The sequence below is a fragment of the Zymoseptoria tritici genome, chromosome 2, assembly GCF_000219625.1.
Source record: "Zymoseptoria tritici IPO323 chromosome 2, whole genome shotgun sequence".
NCBI lineage: Eukaryota > Fungi > Ascomycota > Dothideomycetes > Mycosphaerellales > Mycosphaerellaceae > Zymoseptoria > Zymoseptoria tritici.
The window spans coordinates 3276599-3297359 of NC_018217.1; the positions used below are offsets into that span (position 1 = coordinate 3276599).

At 49.2% G+C, this 20761-nt stretch overlaps 5 protein-coding genes across 5 annotated transcripts; 2 read left to right on the top strand and 3 right to left on the bottom strand.

Annotated features, from left to right (window-relative positions):
• Positions 1–2056: 2056 nt before the first annotated feature.
• MYCGRDRAFT_91164 (uncharacterized protein) lies at positions 2057–3118 on the bottom strand (the record flags this gene model as incomplete). Its single annotated transcript, XM_003855256.1, has 5 exons — positions 2057–2122; positions 2227–2270; positions 2329–2406; positions 2462–2598; positions 3063–3118. 5 exons carry the CDS (start codon positions 3116–3118, stop codon positions 2057–2059), a joined length of 381 nt encoding a protein of 126 aa, XP_003855304.1.
• Positions 3119–9409: 6291 nt separating this feature from the next.
• On the bottom strand, positions 9410–10571 carry MYCGRDRAFT_91165 (uncharacterized protein; the record flags this gene model as incomplete). Its single annotated transcript, XM_003855255.1, has 4 exons — positions 9410–9454; positions 9529–9699; positions 9934–10464; positions 10527–10571. The coding sequence occupies 4 exons, from the start codon at positions 10569–10571 to the stop codon at positions 9410–9412; spliced, it is 792 nt and encodes a 263-aa protein (XP_003855303.1).
• A 1016-nt stretch (positions 10572–11587) lies between these two features.
• MYCGRDRAFT_108314 (uncharacterized protein) lies at positions 11588–13460 on the top strand (the record flags this gene model as incomplete). The annotated part of the gene is made up of 2 exons (XM_003855117.1): positions 11588–11976; positions 12047–13460. The coding sequence occupies 2 exons, from the start codon at positions 11588–11590 to the stop codon at positions 13458–13460; spliced, it is 1803 nt and encodes a 600-aa protein (XP_003855165.1).
• A 2272-nt stretch (positions 13461–15732) lies between these two features.
• MYCGRDRAFT_91167 (uncharacterized protein) lies at positions 15733–17164 on the bottom strand (the record flags this gene model as incomplete). The annotated part of the gene is made up of 3 exons (XM_003855254.1): positions 15733–15960; positions 16021–16360; positions 16449–17164. 3 exons carry the CDS (start codon positions 17162–17164, stop codon positions 15733–15735), a joined length of 1284 nt encoding a protein of 427 aa, XP_003855302.1.
• Positions 17165–18018: 854 nt separating this feature from the next.
• MYCGRDRAFT_108315 (uncharacterized protein) lies at positions 18019–20001 on the top strand (the record flags this gene model as incomplete). The annotated part of the gene is made up of 2 exons (XM_003855118.1): positions 18019–19467; positions 19948–20001. 2 exons carry the CDS (start codon positions 18019–18021, stop codon positions 19999–20001), a joined length of 1503 nt encoding a protein of 500 aa, XP_003855166.1.
• Between the last annotated feature and the right edge of the window lie 760 nt (positions 20002–20761).

The window sequence follows — 20761 nt, forward strand, 5'->3', positions numbered from 1 at the left end:
ATATAATAGGTATACTTAGTATACTAATTATTATCTACTGTAGCACCCCTAAATCCTCCTGCTGTCCTCTATGTCTGTAGAGGAGGTTCCTTAATTAATAAGGTAATTAGCTCTTTAAGAGTTGTGTTCTTAATATAATAGGATTATCTCTAGCTTCTTAGGTATTCTAGATAGTAGAGGCCCTAGATAAAGAACAGCCTAATCTGCTTATTACTAAAGGTAAGCTTTAAGACTAGAATGTTCTTATTGTTTGTTTGTTTGTTTGTTTGTTCCATTTACGTCCTTTCGGAGTCCAAGACTATGTAGGACGGCTTTGCCATAAAGGCAGAGCAGTAGATCTAGTTACAATCAGATTTTTCGGTATTCTTTGACCTTAGGGGAGACCCCGTGCCTAAGGCAATGCTCAATGCCAAAGGACTTTAAACAAATGCGAGACAAAGGAAATCAAACGAGTGTCGTTGTCTGCAGCCGGGGCTGCAGAATTTTCGCGCCAAGCTTTGCAGAATTTTCAGCGGATCCTTCCGCTTCGCACACACGCTGCGAATTCGAAAGAGATGCAGCGCAAGAGGCGCAAAAAGCAGCTGTCCAACTCGCTGCCTTCTCTTGTCCTCAATATGCCTTTGTGGAACTATATGCCGCCCTCTAGCGCATATAGCTACGCAGGTTGATCGCAGAGTTGTAGATTCCACCGAGTTCTAGCTCTTTGAAGTGCATGTATGACATGCGATTTCGATTCGGATTTCGAGGAGGTGCGCGTATAGGGCAGAGTGGACTGCTTCTTTCTTCTTCTCGTTCGTAGCGTAGAGGGCTATTCGTTCGAATCGTGCTGTTGTTCTGTTGTAGCTCGTATTTCGAGGCGGATTTCGAGAAGGATTTCGAGGCGGATTTCGAGAAGGATTGTTTCGAGGCGGATTTCGAGAAGGATTTCGGGCGGATTCGAGAGGTTTTCGAGGAGGTTTCTTCCAGACTGTCTTAGTTTCCCTTCCAAGGAAGGTACTTACGACGGCCACCGCGTGAAGGTGCAGTCTGTTCGGCCGTCTAGAATGTTCTTAGACCTAGAGTATTATTCTATTATAGAGATATACTTGTAATACTACTTCTAGAAGTCCTTATAGTACTTCTAAGTGTTTGTTCCTTAGATCTTAATGTTACTAATTCTAAGAATCCTTAGGCTGTTATAAATGTTTATAGTTACAACAGGCCTATAGGTAGCTACAATAGTATTATATAGTTCCTTAGCTATCTTCTCTATATCCCTAAAGTTAGGCCTTAGAGATTAGTTAATCCTTTTGCTAACAATCCCGTATGCAATTAGGTTATGCTTATGCTAGACTTAGAGAGGAGTTAGTCTTAGTCTACTAGTTAGAATAGGTTCTGTTACTAGAGTGTCCCCTCCTTCTTTTTAGGAAGGAGTTAGAGCCTAGGAGGATAAAGTAGTACTCTCCTTAGTTAGTAGAGAGGGATATCTGACTTTAATTCCTAGCTTTAGTTAGGCAGGGCACTAGGGAATATTATAAAAGACATAGCCTAACACCTCCTTATCTATAAGGGCTGCTTTAAGCATCCTTAACTAGTCTAAGAAGTTGCTTCCCTTTCTTAGGACTTTATTCTCCTTCGCAGTCTTAAACTTATTAGCCTACATTGCGGCTATTGTTATAACTAGCTCTTTCTTAGCTCGCTAGTTAACTGTCTAAATAGTGTATAGTAAGGTTCTAGTAGCTGCGCTTAGAACAGACAATTCTTCCTTAAGTGTGCAGTAGTTACGCCGGGCTTATAACCTGTTATAATTAGACTTAAGCTAAGTAGAAGAAGACCTCTAATTAGCAGGTATATATTATTATGCAGAGAGAATCTCAAGTGTGAGATTCTCACTTCAGCTATCTATATGTAGGAATGCCTTGGCACTAGTCACGTGCACTTCACTAATGGTCAGTCTAATGATCCACAACACAGGCACCATTGAATACATCAACTCAGTCTGTACCTTACCCACTCCCGTCCTTCCCACCGATGAACCTTCAGCAAACGTCGGGTCGAGTCGATGTGCGGTCGATATTCATGGACCGAGCTCTCCGCGACGCAGCTCATTATGGGCGCGCAGCTGCAGTCGGTTTTGGCAGATCTATAATCCCGGTCAGCGAGAATCTCACGAATCCGCAGCGAAGATCTCTCACCGATGCATTGCCCCACCACATTTCCATACGCATTGATTTCCTTTTTGCATACCAAGATATTCCCATCGCAGGCATGGCCACCGTACTCACAACGGACTGTGATCAGGAGTCAGTACTGTACAGCGCGTGACTTCCGAGAGGCAGAGGAACATACGTTGACAGATGCCGTCGTCGCCGCGGCGATCGGGCTTACAGGCCCCGTCTTTGCAGCATCCATAGAAGCGGCAAGATGCTGTTGAAAGTGATCAGCATAGATATATGAGTAACTTGATCATCGTGCAGGATACCTCCAACGACCTCGCAATTGCGATCGTTGTTGTTCGAGCCGCCATCATCAGCGATAGCGACGGCGCTAAAGACGGCAAGGAGGGCGAATATGTGGAGCTTCATTCTTGGATTGGTAGAGGAGCGAGTCCGGAAATGACTGCGAGAAATGTAGTCGAGAGATGTCCCACCAGCGCAGCAGTCTTTGACGAGACGAGAAATGGGAATACGAGAAAACTGTAGGCACGAAGAAGATGCGAGCGCCTAAGTCTACTACCTATGAGCACAATGAAAGCACCGAAATAGCATCCAAAGCTAAGCAGCGATGTTTCATTAGTTCTAGTCGACAAGTGGTGCCACGAACCATACTGAGGATGTCGCTGCCGTGAGAAGCAGATACTTTATTGGAATTCGCGAGATCAGGGTAGCGCGAGTCTAGACTTCGATATTTGCGAGGCTCACTCGTGAATGCAGCGTACGGAGGGCAGACCGGTGAGCCCCAAGCAAGGATTAAAATCTCACTACATCGTTGGATGATCGAATCAGCCTGACGGATATTTTTTGACATGCTCGCGCCGCGGACATTGGTGGAGGATTCACGTCGTCGCCCGGTGAGTTGCGTACCAGGCTCCACGTGCCGTAACAGATACGAGCTCCATGGAATTTGTGCCAGGACCCATGTTGACCGGTAGTTGTGTCTGGGACAAAGTGATGAGTGAAGATGCTTTTCTGAGAGAGGGGAAGAAGTCGAAGACCGAACGGTAGTTCTATTCTAAGTGACAAAAGGGTCTGGACGCCAAGCCTTTGAATTTGATTCTCAAATTCCTCTCTCACCGGGTAGACTAATATTGCACATGCCTCTTACAACACTAAAACACTATGAACAGTAACAATTTCGAGTTACTATTATTACCTCCTGTGCATTCTCGTTATTTTAAGCTATTAATATTGTCGTTACTATTAAGACTCGGCGCGCAATCGCTCCTCGAACTTTCTAGCCTCCTATATAAGGAGACCCAGCCGACATTCTTCTACTAAGACTCCTAAGACTCCTAAACACGCGTTATCGACGACTCCGGCGACAGCGAGCTATCTAACCTTCCTTAGAGCCCCCCTAACGAGGCGTATTCGTAGTTTTAGATATAGTTACTACTAAGCTCGGATATACTAGAGCTAGAGCCGGAGCTACTAATAGAGACTTAGGTTATTGCTCTAAGTAATAGGGATCCTGCTAAGGAGGCTATATAGCGCGACGGCAACGATAACAACACTAGCTATATAATTATAAGAAGACGTACTAGGGCGTTGTCGACTAAGGGCGTAGAGGCAATAATAACAACGCCGGCTAAACGAACGAGAAGGAAGTCGGTAACCTTTACGCTTCCTCCTAATTACATTAGTAGCGATATAGTAGTGCCTCTAACAGGCGGCATAGTAGCCTAAATGCTACCTAAAAAGGTACCTTAGACGGCACCTAAGGGTACGTCTCGTACTACTATAAATACTATTAAGAGGAAGGCCTAAGTAGCTAATAAAGCTACTAAACTAGCCGTTGCAAGGGCTGCAGAGGTCGCCGCTAATAAAGGGCCTAAACTAGCTAGCAAGCCGACATCGAAGAGGGCTCTAAAACTACTACTACTATCGTCTAATATTAATAGCAAGTTATACGAACTATCTATTAATATAGCTAACTAACCTCGTCGTGTTTTTAGTGCCGTCCGATAACTATAGCGTAGAGTAGGAGCCGTTCGAGGAAGTAGCTAGTTAGCCGACTTAGGACGAGTCGTCTTAGCCGACTTACTAATCCTTAACTCTAGTCGCCGCAAAAACGTCTAGCTCTACAACTAAACGCCGCCGGACTACTAGCCCTAAGCGATACAAGATCCTAGTATTCTACTATGTTGTATTTAATAATAAGGAACTTAGTCTACTTAATATAGTATATACCGGTAAACGTATATAGTTATAAGGCTTACTAAACTCGGCGAGAGCAAAGGTAGTAGCATACTCTAATAAACTAGGCCTAAAGAAGCGGCTCGTTAGACGTAAGGGCGTACTAATAGTACGCAAGTATAGTAACAAGGTTAACCTTATAGTAGAGTAGCCTAAAGGCATAATAGTCCTTAGTTATATAGAGTAGCTAACACCCTACATTGCATACCTTAAGGGCTACCCTTTAGTTAAGCTAGATATTATAGAGCGATAGTACAACCTTCTACCGTCTAGCAACGCTAACGCCGCCGCTATAGACTCCGATAACATTATACTAATCGAACTAGACTCTTAAGACACGCTAGTGCTAAAGGGCCGCAAGAGCGCTAACGATAAGAGTAAGGAGTTATATAAACAGACTAAGGGCTAGTTCCGCAAGCTTATTAACCTCTATAAGTGTAGCGATCGATTCTATAGCACCGGCTCTAGCAAGACGACGGCGTAGATAGCCTACTTCGTATAGCGTAGTATGCACTATAGACTACTTACGAAGAACCTTTAAGACTAGAGCTATTGCATTAAGGCTAATATAGCAACATAGCACGATATGCTAAAGCACATTATAGAGCAAGTTATTTAGTAGAATAAGGATGCTAATAGGGGCAAGAAGAAGGTAGCTATAGAGCTGCTAATATAGCAACAACCGCTTCCTACTCTACTACTATATTAGCTAATGTAGATACCGTTAATGTAGCCTTAATAGCCTGCCTTGCCGGTAGCTACCGCGGATACTTTATAACGTAGTAGTCTACTAGCCCCTACTATAAAGTAGGCTATAGATAATCTAGCTAACGTTAAGAAGTACTATTAATAGCTTAGTAAGAGGCAACCGGTTATGGCCGAGCGGCTAAAGACTATTAGCGGTTACCTTACTACTAACTTCTAGTATATTACTATGCTTAAGGAAGAGCCGGACTCGGTGTTAGCTATTAATGTAAGGGAGACTAGCATCCGGAGATAGCTATAGAGTAAGGAAAACATCTTAAAGTATATTTACTTGTTAGAGGCAATGCTAGAGGCAGAGCTATAATATATAAAGCGGTGGAGGTTGCGGAAAACGGCGAATTTAGTAGCGTTAGTAGTAGAGTTGTTGTTAAAATTTTACTAAGTTTAGAGTGTTTCCTCCTAAGCTAGCGCTTAACAACTACTACTCCGATTACCTTAATATTGTAGTATGTTATAGCTAGAGTTATTCGCTCGGCGCTTATTTAATTTTTATATCGATTAACCGTCTAGTTATAATGTTATCGTCGTCGGCGGTGCGTATAGTTATTTAAAGTTTTCGAATTCGAGCTTATATAAGCTAAAGTTATACTTACTAGTCGGTAGATTCTTATATACGCGATAACTCTATAACTACACTAGCGATTAACACTATTCTTTTTTTACGCTTTACCGACGACAGCGAACTATAGCTCTATATAGTTACTATAATAATTATGCGATAGCTTTAATACGTTATATAGGAGCAAAGTCGAGATAAGTTCGCCGCCGCTAGTAAGGCGCTAGTTAGAGGACCCTAATTTTTAGCGTTAAATTTCCCTTATTAGTAAACCTAATACTTTCCTCTACGATAGCGTAGTCGCATCCCCTAGGAACTAGAACAGAGATATACTATTACTAAGATCTAGTAGCAGAAACGTAGTTAGAGAAAGAACGGGGGGAAACGGAGGCGAATTAGTAAAGATATGTACATCCTTAGCTTTTATATATCGAGGGGTAAGAAATTCGAGTCGGATTCGAGAACCCTAGGAACCTTAAATTCCGTAAAATTCGATATAACTAACTTATATTAATTGTTGCACTATAATAATATAACTAAATTCGCTAGTTGTTTTTTTGTATAATAGTATAGAACGCGTACTATGCGACGAATGTTGTTTTAAGACTATTAAATGTATGCGTAACTGCGCGGTATAGAATCTAGCTAAGAGCGGGTACTCCCGCTTCCCCGCGGAGGTAACAGTTTTAGGGGTTTAGCCTTAAAGTTTATATACTTAGCAAATTCTTACAACTACTAACGACTCTTTAAGTACTAATATCGCGACGACGGAGGCTTATAAAAAATAAGTAAGTATAAAGGGCTTTAAGAGCAAGATAAGGGCTTTCGATTAAGCCCGCGATAATAGGAATCGGCTCGTTAGGGGCTAAGATATAGCCCTCGAGGGCTACTATAATATATAATAGGCTTTAAATAACGCTATATAATTAATCCTATAGTCCTAATGCTTACAAGCTATAGCTATAAAGTCTATAAATCGCTAACTCTAGTTCTCTATGCTATACTCCGGTATAAGGTTAGCATGCCTCCGAACCTAGTGCTTTAATAGCTTAAATGTCTTCTTAATAGGGTTGTAGTCTAGTAAATAAGGCGGTAGGAACAACAGCCTTACGCTATGTTTATAGCACATCTACTATATCCTTATACGCTCGTATATAGTATAGTTATCTATAATAAGGACTAAACGAGGGCTAGGGAATAGAGTTATCCGTAGCAACACTATAGCCTATAGCTATAATAAGAAGTCCTTAGTCTTTATACTACCTTGTTTAATTAAGGGCTCCGGTAGACATCTATTTATAGTATAAGCCGGCAGAACGCTAAATCGCTCCGAGTAGTAAAGGTGTTTAATATCTCTTGCTAGTATGCCTTTTAGAGCCTAACCTCTTCTCCTTAGTGCTAGCTTATTACTAGTATATATCTTATCGACGTATACTAGTTAAATAGCTAGTAGCTCTTAAATCTACGCTTAGAATATAGCCCTTGCTATGTCGTCTCGTTAAGTAGCACTACGTGCAAGAAGCTTATATATAAAGTCCTTATCTATAAGGCAACGAGCAATAGTCCGCGTATGTATCTAGAGCGAGAACTACTCGTAACATAGCTCTTATATCTCCTTATACTACAACTACGACCGTTCTATAAGACAATTAAGGATAAAGTCCCTATAGTGTAGCTCGATAGTCCGTAGACGACTACTACGCTAAGGGAAGACGGTGCCGGTAAGGTTAAATCGTTTAATCCGAACATATATAGTACTACGAGAGCCTCTATTATCGTTAAGGAGTAGGTTAACGACGTCCGGTGCGGTCTAACGGTCGAGAAGACATAATTCTATTAAGTTTTCGTCTTGCCTCGTAAAGCGTCTTCGGCTAACTACGCCGGTAGGGATTACGCCTCGAGGTATAGTCGGATGTTTATAGAAAGTAGATTAATCGAGAGCATACAATAAGAGCTTCAAAATAAGCTACTTATTAGGCTGTATAGTGTGTAATTGCAGGTGTAGTAGTCGTGAAGATAATTAATAGTTGCATTAGTGAGAGGAAGTTAAGAATCAAATTGAAGTCTTGGCGTCCAGACCCTTTTGTCTTCTCGAATATGCTTGACTAAGCATTCGGAGCTGTCTCCACGGCCAACACGAACACATCTTGGACGCGACACAAATCAATCGACCACAAGTCGCTCCTTCGTTCACTGTCGCCTGATGTACGGAGTAGTTTATCGAGTGCGGGCTCACTGTTGAGGATAGCTGACGACAGAATCTTGCAGTATGCATGTGCTACTTCGCCCGCAGGATGGTTCCCCACGATCCTCACTCCGGCCAGCGAGCGTTGGCAGAGATGCATATGTGGTTGATTCCTGGGAGCAAATGGATGCACGAGCTTACCAGACAGCCAGACTGTCTGAAGCCGCACGGTTCTCGGCCTTCATCTACCTCCTTTTCACCCAGGGCGGAGCCTCCTCATCGGATGCGATCCAGACTTTGCAGACTGTCTCGCAACAAGTTCTCATGGCGGTTCAAACCACGACCAGGCCGGACTATTGGCAGCAATCCGCAGCCTCCCTGACTACATTGAGAGTGTGCTCAAGCTCTTCAAAGTTACGATGGAGGCTTCCATCGCTGGAGGTGAGTAATTTGTCACTGAGATCATGCAATTGGCGAGAGAGAAGCGACATCAGCTCACGACAGAAGTGATTCTGCGGGACTGCTTGTCTAATGCTGTTAGAACGAATCGAGCCGACGATACCCTTGATAGAACTACCGGAACCAGTATGCTTAGAAGCCTGTGCAGCCAGGGCGGCGTTGACGACATCGAATGGCTTCTAGAGATATTCTCCCTCGGCACCTTCGTGGAGCAAGTCTGCTCCGAAATGCTACGGGATCAGCCAAACTCCGAAGCCGCAGCGTTCGAGAAGATTCAGGAGTATATTGCATGCAACGGACATGTTTGACAGTGCCTGCATTTGTGGGGTTGGTCATATCGTCAAGACTGGCCTCGAGCAAGGCATTCGTCTCAGCGCGGCCGACCGTAAAGGCCGGCCTGCACTTCACTTCGCTGCATTGTTTGGGTCTGCCGCCGTAGTGGATCTTCTGATCGTACACGGTGCGGACGCGAATCACGAGGATCCCGTATACGGCACACTACTCAGGGCAGCCTTAGGGAGAAGCGCCGGCTCGAACTTTGGCCTGCCTGAGCTTCCAAAGTACACTCAAGCGTATGCACGATCACTGAGAAGGAAGCCTTTGGGACCTGGACGCCGAGTCAATCCGTACCCAGTTATCAATCAGGCTGAGGAATGCGAGAAGATCGTGCTGCTTCTCCTTCAGAAAGGCGCCCACTCAACTCTTCCTCCAGGCACGCTGAGTTGCAGCCTTACATGGGCAGAAATACTCGTTGCGCCTGGCGAGGAATTCGCGAGCATAGAGGACGGAGTTATACGATCCCCAAGTCGTTCGTAATTGGAAGGTAAGCCATCAGCCTGAAGGAGGACCATGCTGCGCGATGGTGATCCGGTTCGCTCGATGCTGTATACAATGCAACACAGGAGCCTCACTGATATACACAATCCATGGGCAGACATGCGCAGAGTCTCAGGCTTACATAATGACTGCCTTGTATCTGGCCCGCCAGCGTTTTTCGTTAGATCGCTACAGACGAGAAATCCCGCTGAGCTGGGATCCGCAGCTTCCTCCTTGCTACAACAACGTCCTTTCCTTCAAAAACTCTCTGACTTCGGTGAGCTGGAAAGTACCAAGCTTAAGGTATGAGTCAGGTTAGGAGTGGTCGTCGTGGTCATCAAGAGGTTAGTACTTACGTCGTCTGGCGTGATGAGATTCAACTCCCGGATGGCAGCTTCGCCGCCGTAGTATCCAGGACTGTTCAGATACTCTAGCGCCTCGCCAAACTCCATGCCCATTCCGCCTGGCATGAGCTTGTCCATGGCATCAACAGTCCCGCGCTGATACTTCACCTCCACACCGAGGTTCTTGCTTCAGATCTGAGCAATTTCATTGAAGCTGATCTCTGAGGTATAACCCATCAGATTCTTTCCCGGAGCAGCCTTGACGAGTGCTTTGACCAAAGGGCCGGTGTCATTGCGAGCGTCGATCATCGGCACTGGCTTGTTGCCATCTATTGGTAGACTCATGATGTATCCTTCCGGTGTCTGTCCATATTCAGCTGCGTTCGCCATGTAAACGCCGAAGAGCTTGAAGCTCACCATTCGAGGAGCCAAAGTTGTGTCAAGATTCGACAAATAGCACGCCGCTTGGAAAAACGACGACTTCCCGTGAAGCCCGGGGTAATTCTCTTGCAGATACTCGACGATACGCCATTTGCTTTCGAAATGGTAGTTCCACGTAATCTTTCCTCCGCTCCACTTCCTCGAATCGGTCAGCACAGAAAGCACTAGCATGTCGAGAGTCACGATAGTGGACTGGGCTGCATCGACAATGTTTCTGCCTTGCTGGATTTCGGCCTCGAAGGAGATAACGTTGATGGTCTTGCCAGTCCTCTTGGCCCTCTCTTGATTTCCCTTGTCCTGCATTTGCTGCCAGAAGTCGGTGACGCCGCAGATAACGTTGGAGCCGCTGAATGCGGTCTTGAGACTGCCGATGTCGTCCAGGTCTGCAAAAACCATGTCGACACCTTGATCGGTCCATGCTTTGCTAGACGCCTTGCTCGGATCACGACTGATGCCACGGATCTTCCATCCGGGCTCGTTGATGTATGCATCGGCGACCGAAGCGCCCTGGCTTTTCGTCAGAACGCGATGACATACGATGCTGCGGCGGATAGCATTTTCAAACTGACCTGAGTACCAGTGATGCCGACAATGGTGATGAGTTTGGTAGCCATCTGGACCGCCTCTCGTGTATCTTACTACTCTGTCGAAGACTGAGCTTGCTGCCAAAGTGCTTTTCGAATGGTGTCAAAGTGGGGATCTCTCACAAGAGAAAGGTCTTCCATCTGCGATCCCTCGTTGAGCTGCATCATGCCTGCTGCTCCGTCTCATTTTAGGTTGTGTAACACGCGGTTGGTCAGCGTTCGACGTGCGCGTTTTCTCCGATATTACCAATCACGCAGTACCCTGGTGTCGAGTTTCCTTTGGGACCCTCGTGTCTGTAAAGCTGCTTCCTGATGATGTCCGGACGATGTTGTTCGATAGATGGAGCTACGATGGCGATGAGCATGTCCTTCAAAATTTGACGCGAAATGATGAAGCCTTCTTCCATCTTGCCAGCCTTCTCTCTTACCGTTCTTCCTTCTTTCCCTCATCCACGACCCGTATCCGTCTGCTCCAGAAGCATCCCTCAACTGCTATGCGGCATACGGTCTGCCAGGCCCTGACAAGCTCAGCGAGAGGAGACCCATGGATGCGATGGATCCTCCCCGTGCGCGGGTCTCGGACTCTCGGCGACTACAGAAGCGCGAAAAGATCCAAGGTCTGCTCATAGTCTACATCGGAGAGTAGTCTTGCACGATGAGGATCTCCTCCGGTCGTCTTGTCTCCGTTAGCGGACTTAATATGCACCGCCTTAAGGCCGAGCTCGATCCTTCACGATCGACCTTGCTAATTGCTACTGCAAGCAGCGTGAGAACAAGCGAAGGCTGTCTCTACGCCGTGTCTGGAAAGAATGCTGGTGACAGGAGTCTTCCTCTCGCATGAACTGCGCTACAATCCCGCCCGGATCTAACCACGCCCGTCCTCGACGGCGTTCGGGGCGATGAGATGATGAGGGGCAATCCTGTGCAACCTGTCAGCGATCCTACCGCTTTGTACAATGACCGCCCTACATAAAGCAAGTCGCTCCATCTTTCGTTATTTCCTCATACCTACCACCAGCACGACAACGTGCCACCGCTCCTCTAACATGTCTTACAAGAACAAGATTCGATCAACGATAGACCATCTACCTGGCGCTCTGCCTTCTGCACCTTTGCCAAAAGAGCTGACTGCAGCGTCAGTAGCTCAGTCGGCTTCAGCTATAGCTCGGTCTTTGCAGTCAGACACTCTGGAAGAAAAGCTCTTCACGCACGACGCTTTCTGGCGCGACCTGTTCAGCTTGACTCGGAATCTTCGCACATTCTACGGCCCAACCGCAATCGGCGTCGCTTGGTCTGACGTTGCCCCAGCGGCCGATTTGCGCAATGTTAAAGTCGTCCTCGATTCAGTTCACTTCCAACCGACGTGGGCGACAGTCGATTTCAGCTTTGACGCTGACCTAAGTGGTCTGCCGGCCGAGTGTGGAGGTCAGCTGAGGTGAGTGTATCTGTGGAGGTGCGAGCGTTTGATATTGACTTTGTACTGATGAGATCGTCTTACTTTCAAGCCTTGTGCCGGATCCTGCTGCTGAGCACGGGATGAAGATCTGGATGATGCTGACCTGGCTGGACAACCTCAAGGACCGCCGAGGATTGGACCTGCGTCACAAGCGACAGAAACATCAGAACCCAGAGCCGACCAATGTGGAACACCTTGATGTCCTTATCATCGGTGGCGGTCAATCAGGTCTGTCAACAGCAGCATACTGTAAGAGCCTTGGCCTGAGGTACATTGTTCTGGAGAAGAACGCCCGTGTCGGAGACAACTGGACCACTCGCTACGACAGCGCCAAGTTACACACAGTCAAGCGCTTCAACCACCTGCCATTTGGCCCAACATACACTGATCACGATCCGGAATGGCTGCACACCAAATCTCTCGCTGAGGGCTTCCGCCGTTTTGTAGCACAATTTGGCATCGACGTTTGGACGTCTTGTCAATTGAGTAAGCCGGCCACATTTGATCCGACCACCAAAGAATGGACCGCTCAGGTCTTGCACAAGGACAAGACCTACACCATTTCAGCATCGCATATCATCCTTTGCACTGGGCCTGGCGGTAGCACTCCTCTCCGTCCGGACTGCCCCGGCATCGAGACGTACAATGGCACATCGCTCCACAGTGGGGAATACCACAATTGCAAGGCCTTTCACGGCAAGCGAGGCATCATAGTTGGAAGCGCGAACACCGCCCACGACGTCGCCGAGGACATGGTGGAAGCCGGACTGAGCGAGGTGACCATGGTCCAACGGGGAAGCACGTACGTCGTCCCGCGCTCGCACTTTCAGGAGCTCTTCGGTATGATCTGGAATGACAAAGTTTCCCAAGAGATCTCTGATCGGAACTTCATGAGCCCGCCGACCTCCATCCAGCGGCTGATGAGCAACGCATACTTTCACGCCAAAGCCGACGAAGAGACTGAGACGTGGATGGCGCTCGAGAAGACTGGCTTCAAATTCGATCCAAAAGGAGACCTGATTGATCATCTCCGAGTCCGCTTTGGAGGCCATCACATGGATTGCGGCGCAAGCCAGCTGATCATAGATGGCACAGTCAAGATCAAGAACGATGCGCAGATCACGCATTACACGCCAACGGGACTGGGTTTCTCCGACGGCTCCTCGCTGGATGCTGATCTTATCGTCTGGGCCACCGGCTTCGAGAAAGACATCAGACAGAGCGCGGAGCCCGTGATCGGCCACGAGCTCACTGCGCAGCTGCGAGAGTTCTGGGGTGTCGACGAAGAAGGCGAGGTGAAAGGTGCGTATGTGCCGTCGGGCGTGGAGAATTGCTGGATGTGCGGTGGTGGGACTGCGGATGTGCGGTACTTTGCTCGTTTCGTGACTTTGCAGATTTTGTGTGGTTGTTTGGGACATCCGATGGTGCCGTATGAGAAGGCGGCTTTTCGGATGCGAGAGTAGTCTAGTGCGACATTGTGCTTCGGGCATCGTGACTGCTCGGGCCGAGGGCAATGCATCCTCCAGATGAGCGAAGAGGTCGTTCACACGCTATCGATATTCTTTTGACGTGGGCTTCCTGAAGTACAGGCGGTCTGATCTGCCCTCTTGACCACCAGGTTCACTGTGTCGCCCGGAGCGATTTGCCAGTCGATGAGAGCGAGCAAGAACCCTGATGTTCATATTGAATAGCCCTTTGAGCTGATCCTCATCGCCAAACATGCAAACAAGGAAAGTCCACGTGCAGGTTACCACATGTCTCACACTTCATCGCCACGATTGTCCCGTGGAGAGGCGTCGTTTCTTCTCACGTTCAGTGTAGAGCTCTCGGTTACCAGCAAACCGCGCATCATATCCAAAGATTGGAGCCGCAGTGGCGTGATCGGAGTAGGCCCTCATCATGAAGCGGTCCGGCATTTCCGCACGGCCTATGTCCAGCATCCAGCGTGCTTTCGCACTGTATCCTTCTCGCTCAAGAACTTTCGCAGTGTCAACAATGAAATTGTATCCACTGACATGTTGTAAGAGGTCTCGCAAGAATGCAGGTCGAGGACTAGCAGCGTAGTGCCGCTGGAGGAATTGAAACGCCGGCAGCCCACTAGGCTTAGTAGGATGCACTCGATGTAGTAGTGCCCGATCGAACTCGCGAGCTACCTGCACCTTCCTCCACACCCGGGCTCTCCAGATAAAAATTTCATACAAATCGACATTTGCAGTGGCGCTTGCGCCTCGCCAGACGAGTTGATTAAGGATCCAAATTCCAGCTGCCGTCTTGTGAATGAAAAGTGGGCTTGCAGGATCTCAAATTTTCCATTTGCATCCGTGTTCGAAGGTCCGTAGAGATTCGTCAATGCATCCACCTTCTGCAAAATGTGCCTGTGACTCTACGAGGAAACGCAAGACTGCACTGCGCCACGAATGCCTGTCGTCCACAGCTTGAGGTGCCAGTACCGAGGGCGTATGAGGGATTGCGAGCCAATGCCAAATATGGCGTTCGTTGCTTTCGGCCACAAGACAGTGGATAAGAGCTTTCAAGAATCCGGGGTTGTTCCTCAAATCAGCCTGATCGTAATCTCGCAGAAGCCAAGACAGAGCATTTGTGCCTGGCCGACTTTTGGCAAGCTCCTTCTTCAGATCTTGCATCGAACACTCTTTGGAGCTCTCCGCGATGTAAATCTCCAGGCATCTCTGTGCTGCGATGAGATCTCGAGATGACTCGGAGAAGAAGTCAAGCGGTCTTTCGCGCAAAGGCAGCGGCAGTGTTGCTTTGATAGCGTCAACGTCAAGCGATGTGACCCATGCCCCAGGAGCATCGACCGTGGAACGCTTGACAGGCCGGGGGCGTAGGTAAAACCGATAGAACTTTTCCTTGTCGAAATTGGCACTGACGGTGGTGTCTGTATCATTCGTATCATTCAAATGTGCTGCTGAAGGATCCCCAGTACGCAAATTAAGCCGCTTATGATACTTTCCAGGTAGGTTATGTGAAGGCCTGAATGTTGTATCCGCTTTGGCAATCGATTCCAGAGGCTTGTATGTTCCCTGTGACCGCCATCGACTGCGCGCAGTGCGACATCCAGGCACCAAAGCCGCTAGACGTGGAGCGCGTCGTCGCGATAGTAGACCCGCACATTGTATATCGCTGTTGACGATGCGCATTATTGTAAGAAGACATGGCTGGACGGAGGAGGTCGCGACGTTGCTGAGGTGTGTTCACGGTGTTCACGAAGAATTGAGTTCGCGACCAAGACGCTAGCACGAACGCTATTATTAGCCGCGCATTTGACTGCCATCGCCAAAGTCTCCTTGCACGCAGCCATGTTGCAGAGGTGATCTGCCTAATGAACTCAACAGCCACGAATCACCAATTTCATGCTTGGCCAGGGTAGTACACATGGCCCGCTGAATCGACAGAATCCTACGATACCGATGATGCCCGAGCCAGGGTCAGGAGACTCAAGCCTCAGGCACCCACTTCAGCGGATGGTGCAAAAGTGATGCCGATATATCGAGAACCACTCTTGGGTGCTAGTATCGTAAACTGTCCTTTTTCTGACGACAGGACCATTCTGAACCCAAAATACACCTCAGCAAAACTACGATAGCATCGACGACGACGACTCACAAAAGCCACAGTCCCGGCAGAGCTCATCGGCTCGGAGTACCGTTGCACCTTGCTCCTCGCCAGGCGCTTCGGTCTCTTCCACATCTTCTTCCAGTCAGAGCCATCGTTCGATCACGTGTCCACGGAGCTCTCCGACTCCTCATCGTCTTCATACTCCTCCATCTCCGAATCATAGTCGTCCGGACCCTCTGCGTACTCATCCGGATCCGGCATATCCTCTCCCTTCCAGAAGCTCTTCGTCTCGTCATTTGGCAGACCTCTGTGGCGGAAACGAGGAATACGAATAAGCATGACGGCGTGCGAGTACTTGACGTCGAGATTGCCGAGCTCATTGCCGAACTACACGCGGAATGTCAGTACGATGTCTCAAAGGGATTGCTCTGTCTCCGTCAAACTCACCACGACGTATGCCGCTTGCACCTCCTTCAGATCCTTCTTCATGGGATTGATCCAGGTCAAATTCGAATCAGGCAGTGGCTGACCCCACATCTCCGAATCATCACACTCATGAATCTCGCCACTCTCGAAAGGTCCGAATGTCTGCTCAAATGCGTCGCGCTTGCCGTCATAGCCGTAATGGCCATCTGGAATGACCGGCACAAGCTTGCACTGAAGTCCGAGAGCAACCGCGGTCTCGTACAACGACATGTCCGCACCCTTCAGCGCATCCGGCAAGAAGTTGTTGTAGTTGCTGGTGTGAGCGGCCTTTGCGGAAGAATGTCGGCTCCTGGAGAGCTGTCTGTAGAGTCTTGTAGAGTGGTAGAGTCTTGGCTTCAAGGACCGAAGATGAGGAACCAGCAAGGTGCCCAAGGCCGCGAGTGACGAACAAGTTGTACGTCAGTGTGATGCGATGGCCGGCAGTGACCTGGTGGACTTCGTGCTCGCAGTCACTGTAGAAGGCTGCCCACTTGATGCATGGTCCGGCATCGCCGCGGTTGGCAGACTTGGACCAGTCAAATAAAACTTCGCTGCCGGCGTTGCGGACAGCGAGCTGACCGCCTTCGTGATCGAACGGGAGTGAGACCACCAAGCTTCCCAGCTGAAACTCGCTGCGTGGTGTATCTACATGCGGCTTGAACTTGCCACTGGGACCGCTGTATACGTTAAATTTGTACAGCTCGGCACGGATGCTTCGGTCGTGCTTGGACTGTTTGGTCTGAGGAAGAAGGATCTGACTGAGCGTATCGATGATTCCGAGAGTGTAAGGACAGAAATCGGTGGCGAAGGCACCACGATCCAACTTTCCCGCCTTGCGATATTCCTCGTCAAGGACTTCTTCGCCGGCACGAGCGAATGTGGCGGGCTGCGAGACACGAAGAAGCTCTCGGAATTCCTGTGAGATGACCTTCGATCCGGGAACGCTCAATGTGCGTCCGACACCGTTACTGCCGAAGCGGACTTGAATTGGACCGGAGGAACTTGGATGGTCTGTGTATGTGGTAGCGGGCTCAATGGGAATGCTACCGCCGCACGTGAATGTTGCGGACCGAGCATGAGTTGCAAGAGAGGCCTTGATCTCCTCCAGCAACAGTGCTTCGGCCATCTTGGACGTTTGGGAAGTAGGCTGTCGTTTTTGTTCAAACAGAAATCGAGGATGAATGAGGAAGAGGAAGAGGAAGAGAGTTCAAATAGAACAAGAAAGGAATGAGAAATCTGGCACTGATGAAGACAGAAGAGAAGTCCGCGAATACAGGAAACATTCTTGCTTAGGGCGGTGAAGTGTTTGCGAGATACTCTTTGTCTCGATGCGCCAAGCCGTTGTCGTCCATAGCAATCACGGGCTGTTGCAGCTTCTTTCGAAAGACTCACCGGCGTGGTGGAAAGTGCTCGCTGCTACTGGCTGTCGTGTGCGTACCCGTGATTCCAGGACATCCAACTCTGATCCAGAGGTATCTGTCCGTCGCCAAGTCACGGCTGGCTGCAGTTGAGGTGATTGAAGCTCCAGTAGTCGGGGAATGAAGACTTTGGAGGTCATGATCCGATCGCAGAACATGGAACATGGGGATCGATGACCATATCAGGTCAAGCAGCTCTAGATGAACAATTCATCAGCTGGTGAGACTCGAACGATGGTATGGCGTCGAGTCTATCGTCTAACATTCTGTAGCAAGGGTAGAACTACTCACCGCAACCAAATTGGAGATGATGCCGTTGTCTTGAAGGTACAGCTCCATCATGGGAAATTCGTATTCGCCTGAACTTCCAGTAATATGTCCTGGTTATACCTCTGTTTCGCCGGTTCCGAACTAGTACTACTTCGGTGCCTTGCATGGAACACGACATGTCCCACTCTTGACAACGCGCGTTGTAGGGCTGAGCATCTCGACCCTCAGCCGCACCACGATCTTGAGGCTGCTCATCATTCGCAAAGCGACACAGACGGCGATCGACTAAGCGATGGCAGCGATTCGACCCGAGAGCGGCGAAGAATACGCTGACGGTATCTCCGCCAGCGAGGATCAACTTCGCAACAGGGACTTCAAGTACCCGTCCATTGACCCAACAACGCAGATTCGACTTCTTCGAGTCACCCACCAGGCAGGCAAGAATCTGCCGAGCGCAAACAAGTACAAATATGACCTCGAGACCGCAAATGTCTCGCAGCTTGCCTTCACGGCGTATATAGCGCTGTCATATACATGGGGAGAGGCTCGGACCGACACAGATATCCATCTAATCGAGATCGATGATCAACCGCTCTGGATACGTACGAACCTCTTCCACTTCCTGTCCTCTGTCACAGAGAGTGGCATCCATCTGCCAATCTATATCGATGCCATCTGCCTGGACCAGGGAAACGATACGGAGAAGTGCCACCAAGTACAGCTCATGTCACAGATCTATGCGAACGCCAACACGGTGCTCGCCTGGGTCGGAGTACCTCACGCAGATCAGCACGGTCATCTTGACGCACTTTCACGGCGGCTTGAAACCCACGATGCCGCCGAGTCGCAGTGGGACGTCTCGGAGAGAATAGGCCTGAGCTATCTCTGCTCGAGGCAATTCTGGCGCCGTCTGTGGGTTGTTCAAGAACTCCTGTTGGCAGAAAACATCATTGTCGTCTGTGGAGAATGGAAGATCTTGTGGAAAGATGTCTCCCGGCTCGCTGCCTTACCGCTTCCGACAGAGCTGCTCGACAACCAAGAACAGGTAGAGTGGTGGCAAGCTTGGAAGTTCCCATGCCCAGAGTCCTTCCAAACGCAACGAGAGTACGAAGATCGACTTTTCGACGGATGGCATTCTGCCCTAAGGCTCTTCCACCATCGAAGCAAGTGGAGGTTGAGGCAGAAATACGTCCCATACTCAGACGCCGTCCGCACGCGAGGTTGGCCATTCCACCGCGCTGTGAGGGACTTCCGGCTGCAACAATGCAAGGATCGCAGGGACAAAGTCTTCGCGCTCATCGGACTGCTTGACGAGGAAGGCCGAGGAATGATCACACCTAGCTATGAGTGTCCGATGGAGGACCTGTTCGTACAGGCCACAGCGGCTGGACTGGTATCATTGAGGAGAGAGGCTGCTGCTCAGCTTTCCGACGTGCGGAATATGCAGCACCGCAATCGCAGGTTTTGCGACACTTTGAATGATATCCTGGGCCTTCCGGAAGACGGCCGTGAAGAAAGAGCGAAAGCAGCCCTCGACTTTGCGACTTTCCACCACAGCCAGGTGGTACGCAGTTATGACACGGAGGATGTGGTAAGACGTGGAAGTGAGTTACTTCAGACGGGCCCCCAGTTCGCCAGCCAGGACCCAGAAGCCGCTAAGTTTGGCACAATGGGTTTCTGCCTCTTCGTACTCCACGCAGGCGTCTCGTTGTTCTCGACCTTTGGTGCTTTCATCTACTTGGTAAGCTTACGCCGTTCTAAGAAGCTGGAACTGTCGCTGAAAATACTCAGGTCGAACGATTTGGCTGGAGTGATTCAGCTCTCGAGAAAGCCATGGTATTTCCCGGGACATTTGGAGCTCTGATCGCATCGAATGTCGCCCTTGGATCGGCGGAGTATTGGATCTACCGGGGATGGCGTTACTATAGACGTGGAGTCGACAGTCGTAGACCGCCGACGGGAGAGCAGGGTGGTTCAGTATCCCTGTCTACGGTGTCGGATCGGTCGTGAACTGCTACGAGAGATGGGAAGACACCAGTTTCAGCCGCGTCTTGACGCTCTCTCTGCTCCTGGCCATGAAGTGAGCGCGGTTTTGTCTCGATCTGCCAAGCTGTTGTCGCCCGAAAAGCAATTACGGCTTGGTGCAGCATATGCGAGCAATCTTTCGAAAGTCTCGCCGTCGTTTCGGAGAGTGCTCGCTGCTACTGACTGTGCGTACCAGGGCATGGAGACACCATCGATCGCTATTCTCATGTCGCTGTCCGTCGGCAAGTGACGCGGAGCTACAGCTGAGGTAAATCATACTTCGTCTGTCGGCGGACGTACCTAGGCATTGGAGATCCTGATCCGAACATTTAGACATGGGGCATGTTGATTGACAGGACTGGATGGAATGTTTTTGGACGAACCGGTAGTCCTAACTCTGTTGGCTTGAATTCGCATGGCATGACATGCTCTGCCAATGCCCGTCCTAGACGATCAGGGGTATCGCCAATGCCAGCCCTTGACGACAAGGGATATTGCCAATGCCGCCCACATCAACCGCACTCCATGCCAACAGGATCACTGAGGTGAGTCAGTGAGCTAATGAGACATTGGCGGGCAATCTGAAGGTGTTATTGCACAGTTTAATGCCGTGACAAGGGTACTCGCTTTAGCCAAATGCAGCCACCTGTCTTGATCTCGTCATTCCCCCCACCCACCCTCCCTCACCGAGTCCAGCCAGAGCCCGATGCTGAACCAGAAACGAGAACAATTACTCCTTCGCATTGGAGCCTGCGGCGCTAGATAGAATTATGCTATCCTTTGGAACGAGCAAATTCCCTACGTACTCGAATATCGTACGCCCGTCGCTGTCCTCAGAAGTTCGAGCTCCTCAGTACTTGCTTCCCTCGTTGCTTGCCCGCTCGTCGCCTCGCTCTGTAGCAAGGAACTTCGGCTCGCTTATCTGTAGACAATTTGGATTGCCGAGATTATACAATTCCGGTTTATTAGCGATCGGTGTTTGGGTCGGCTCGAGGCTGTCCAGCTCCATC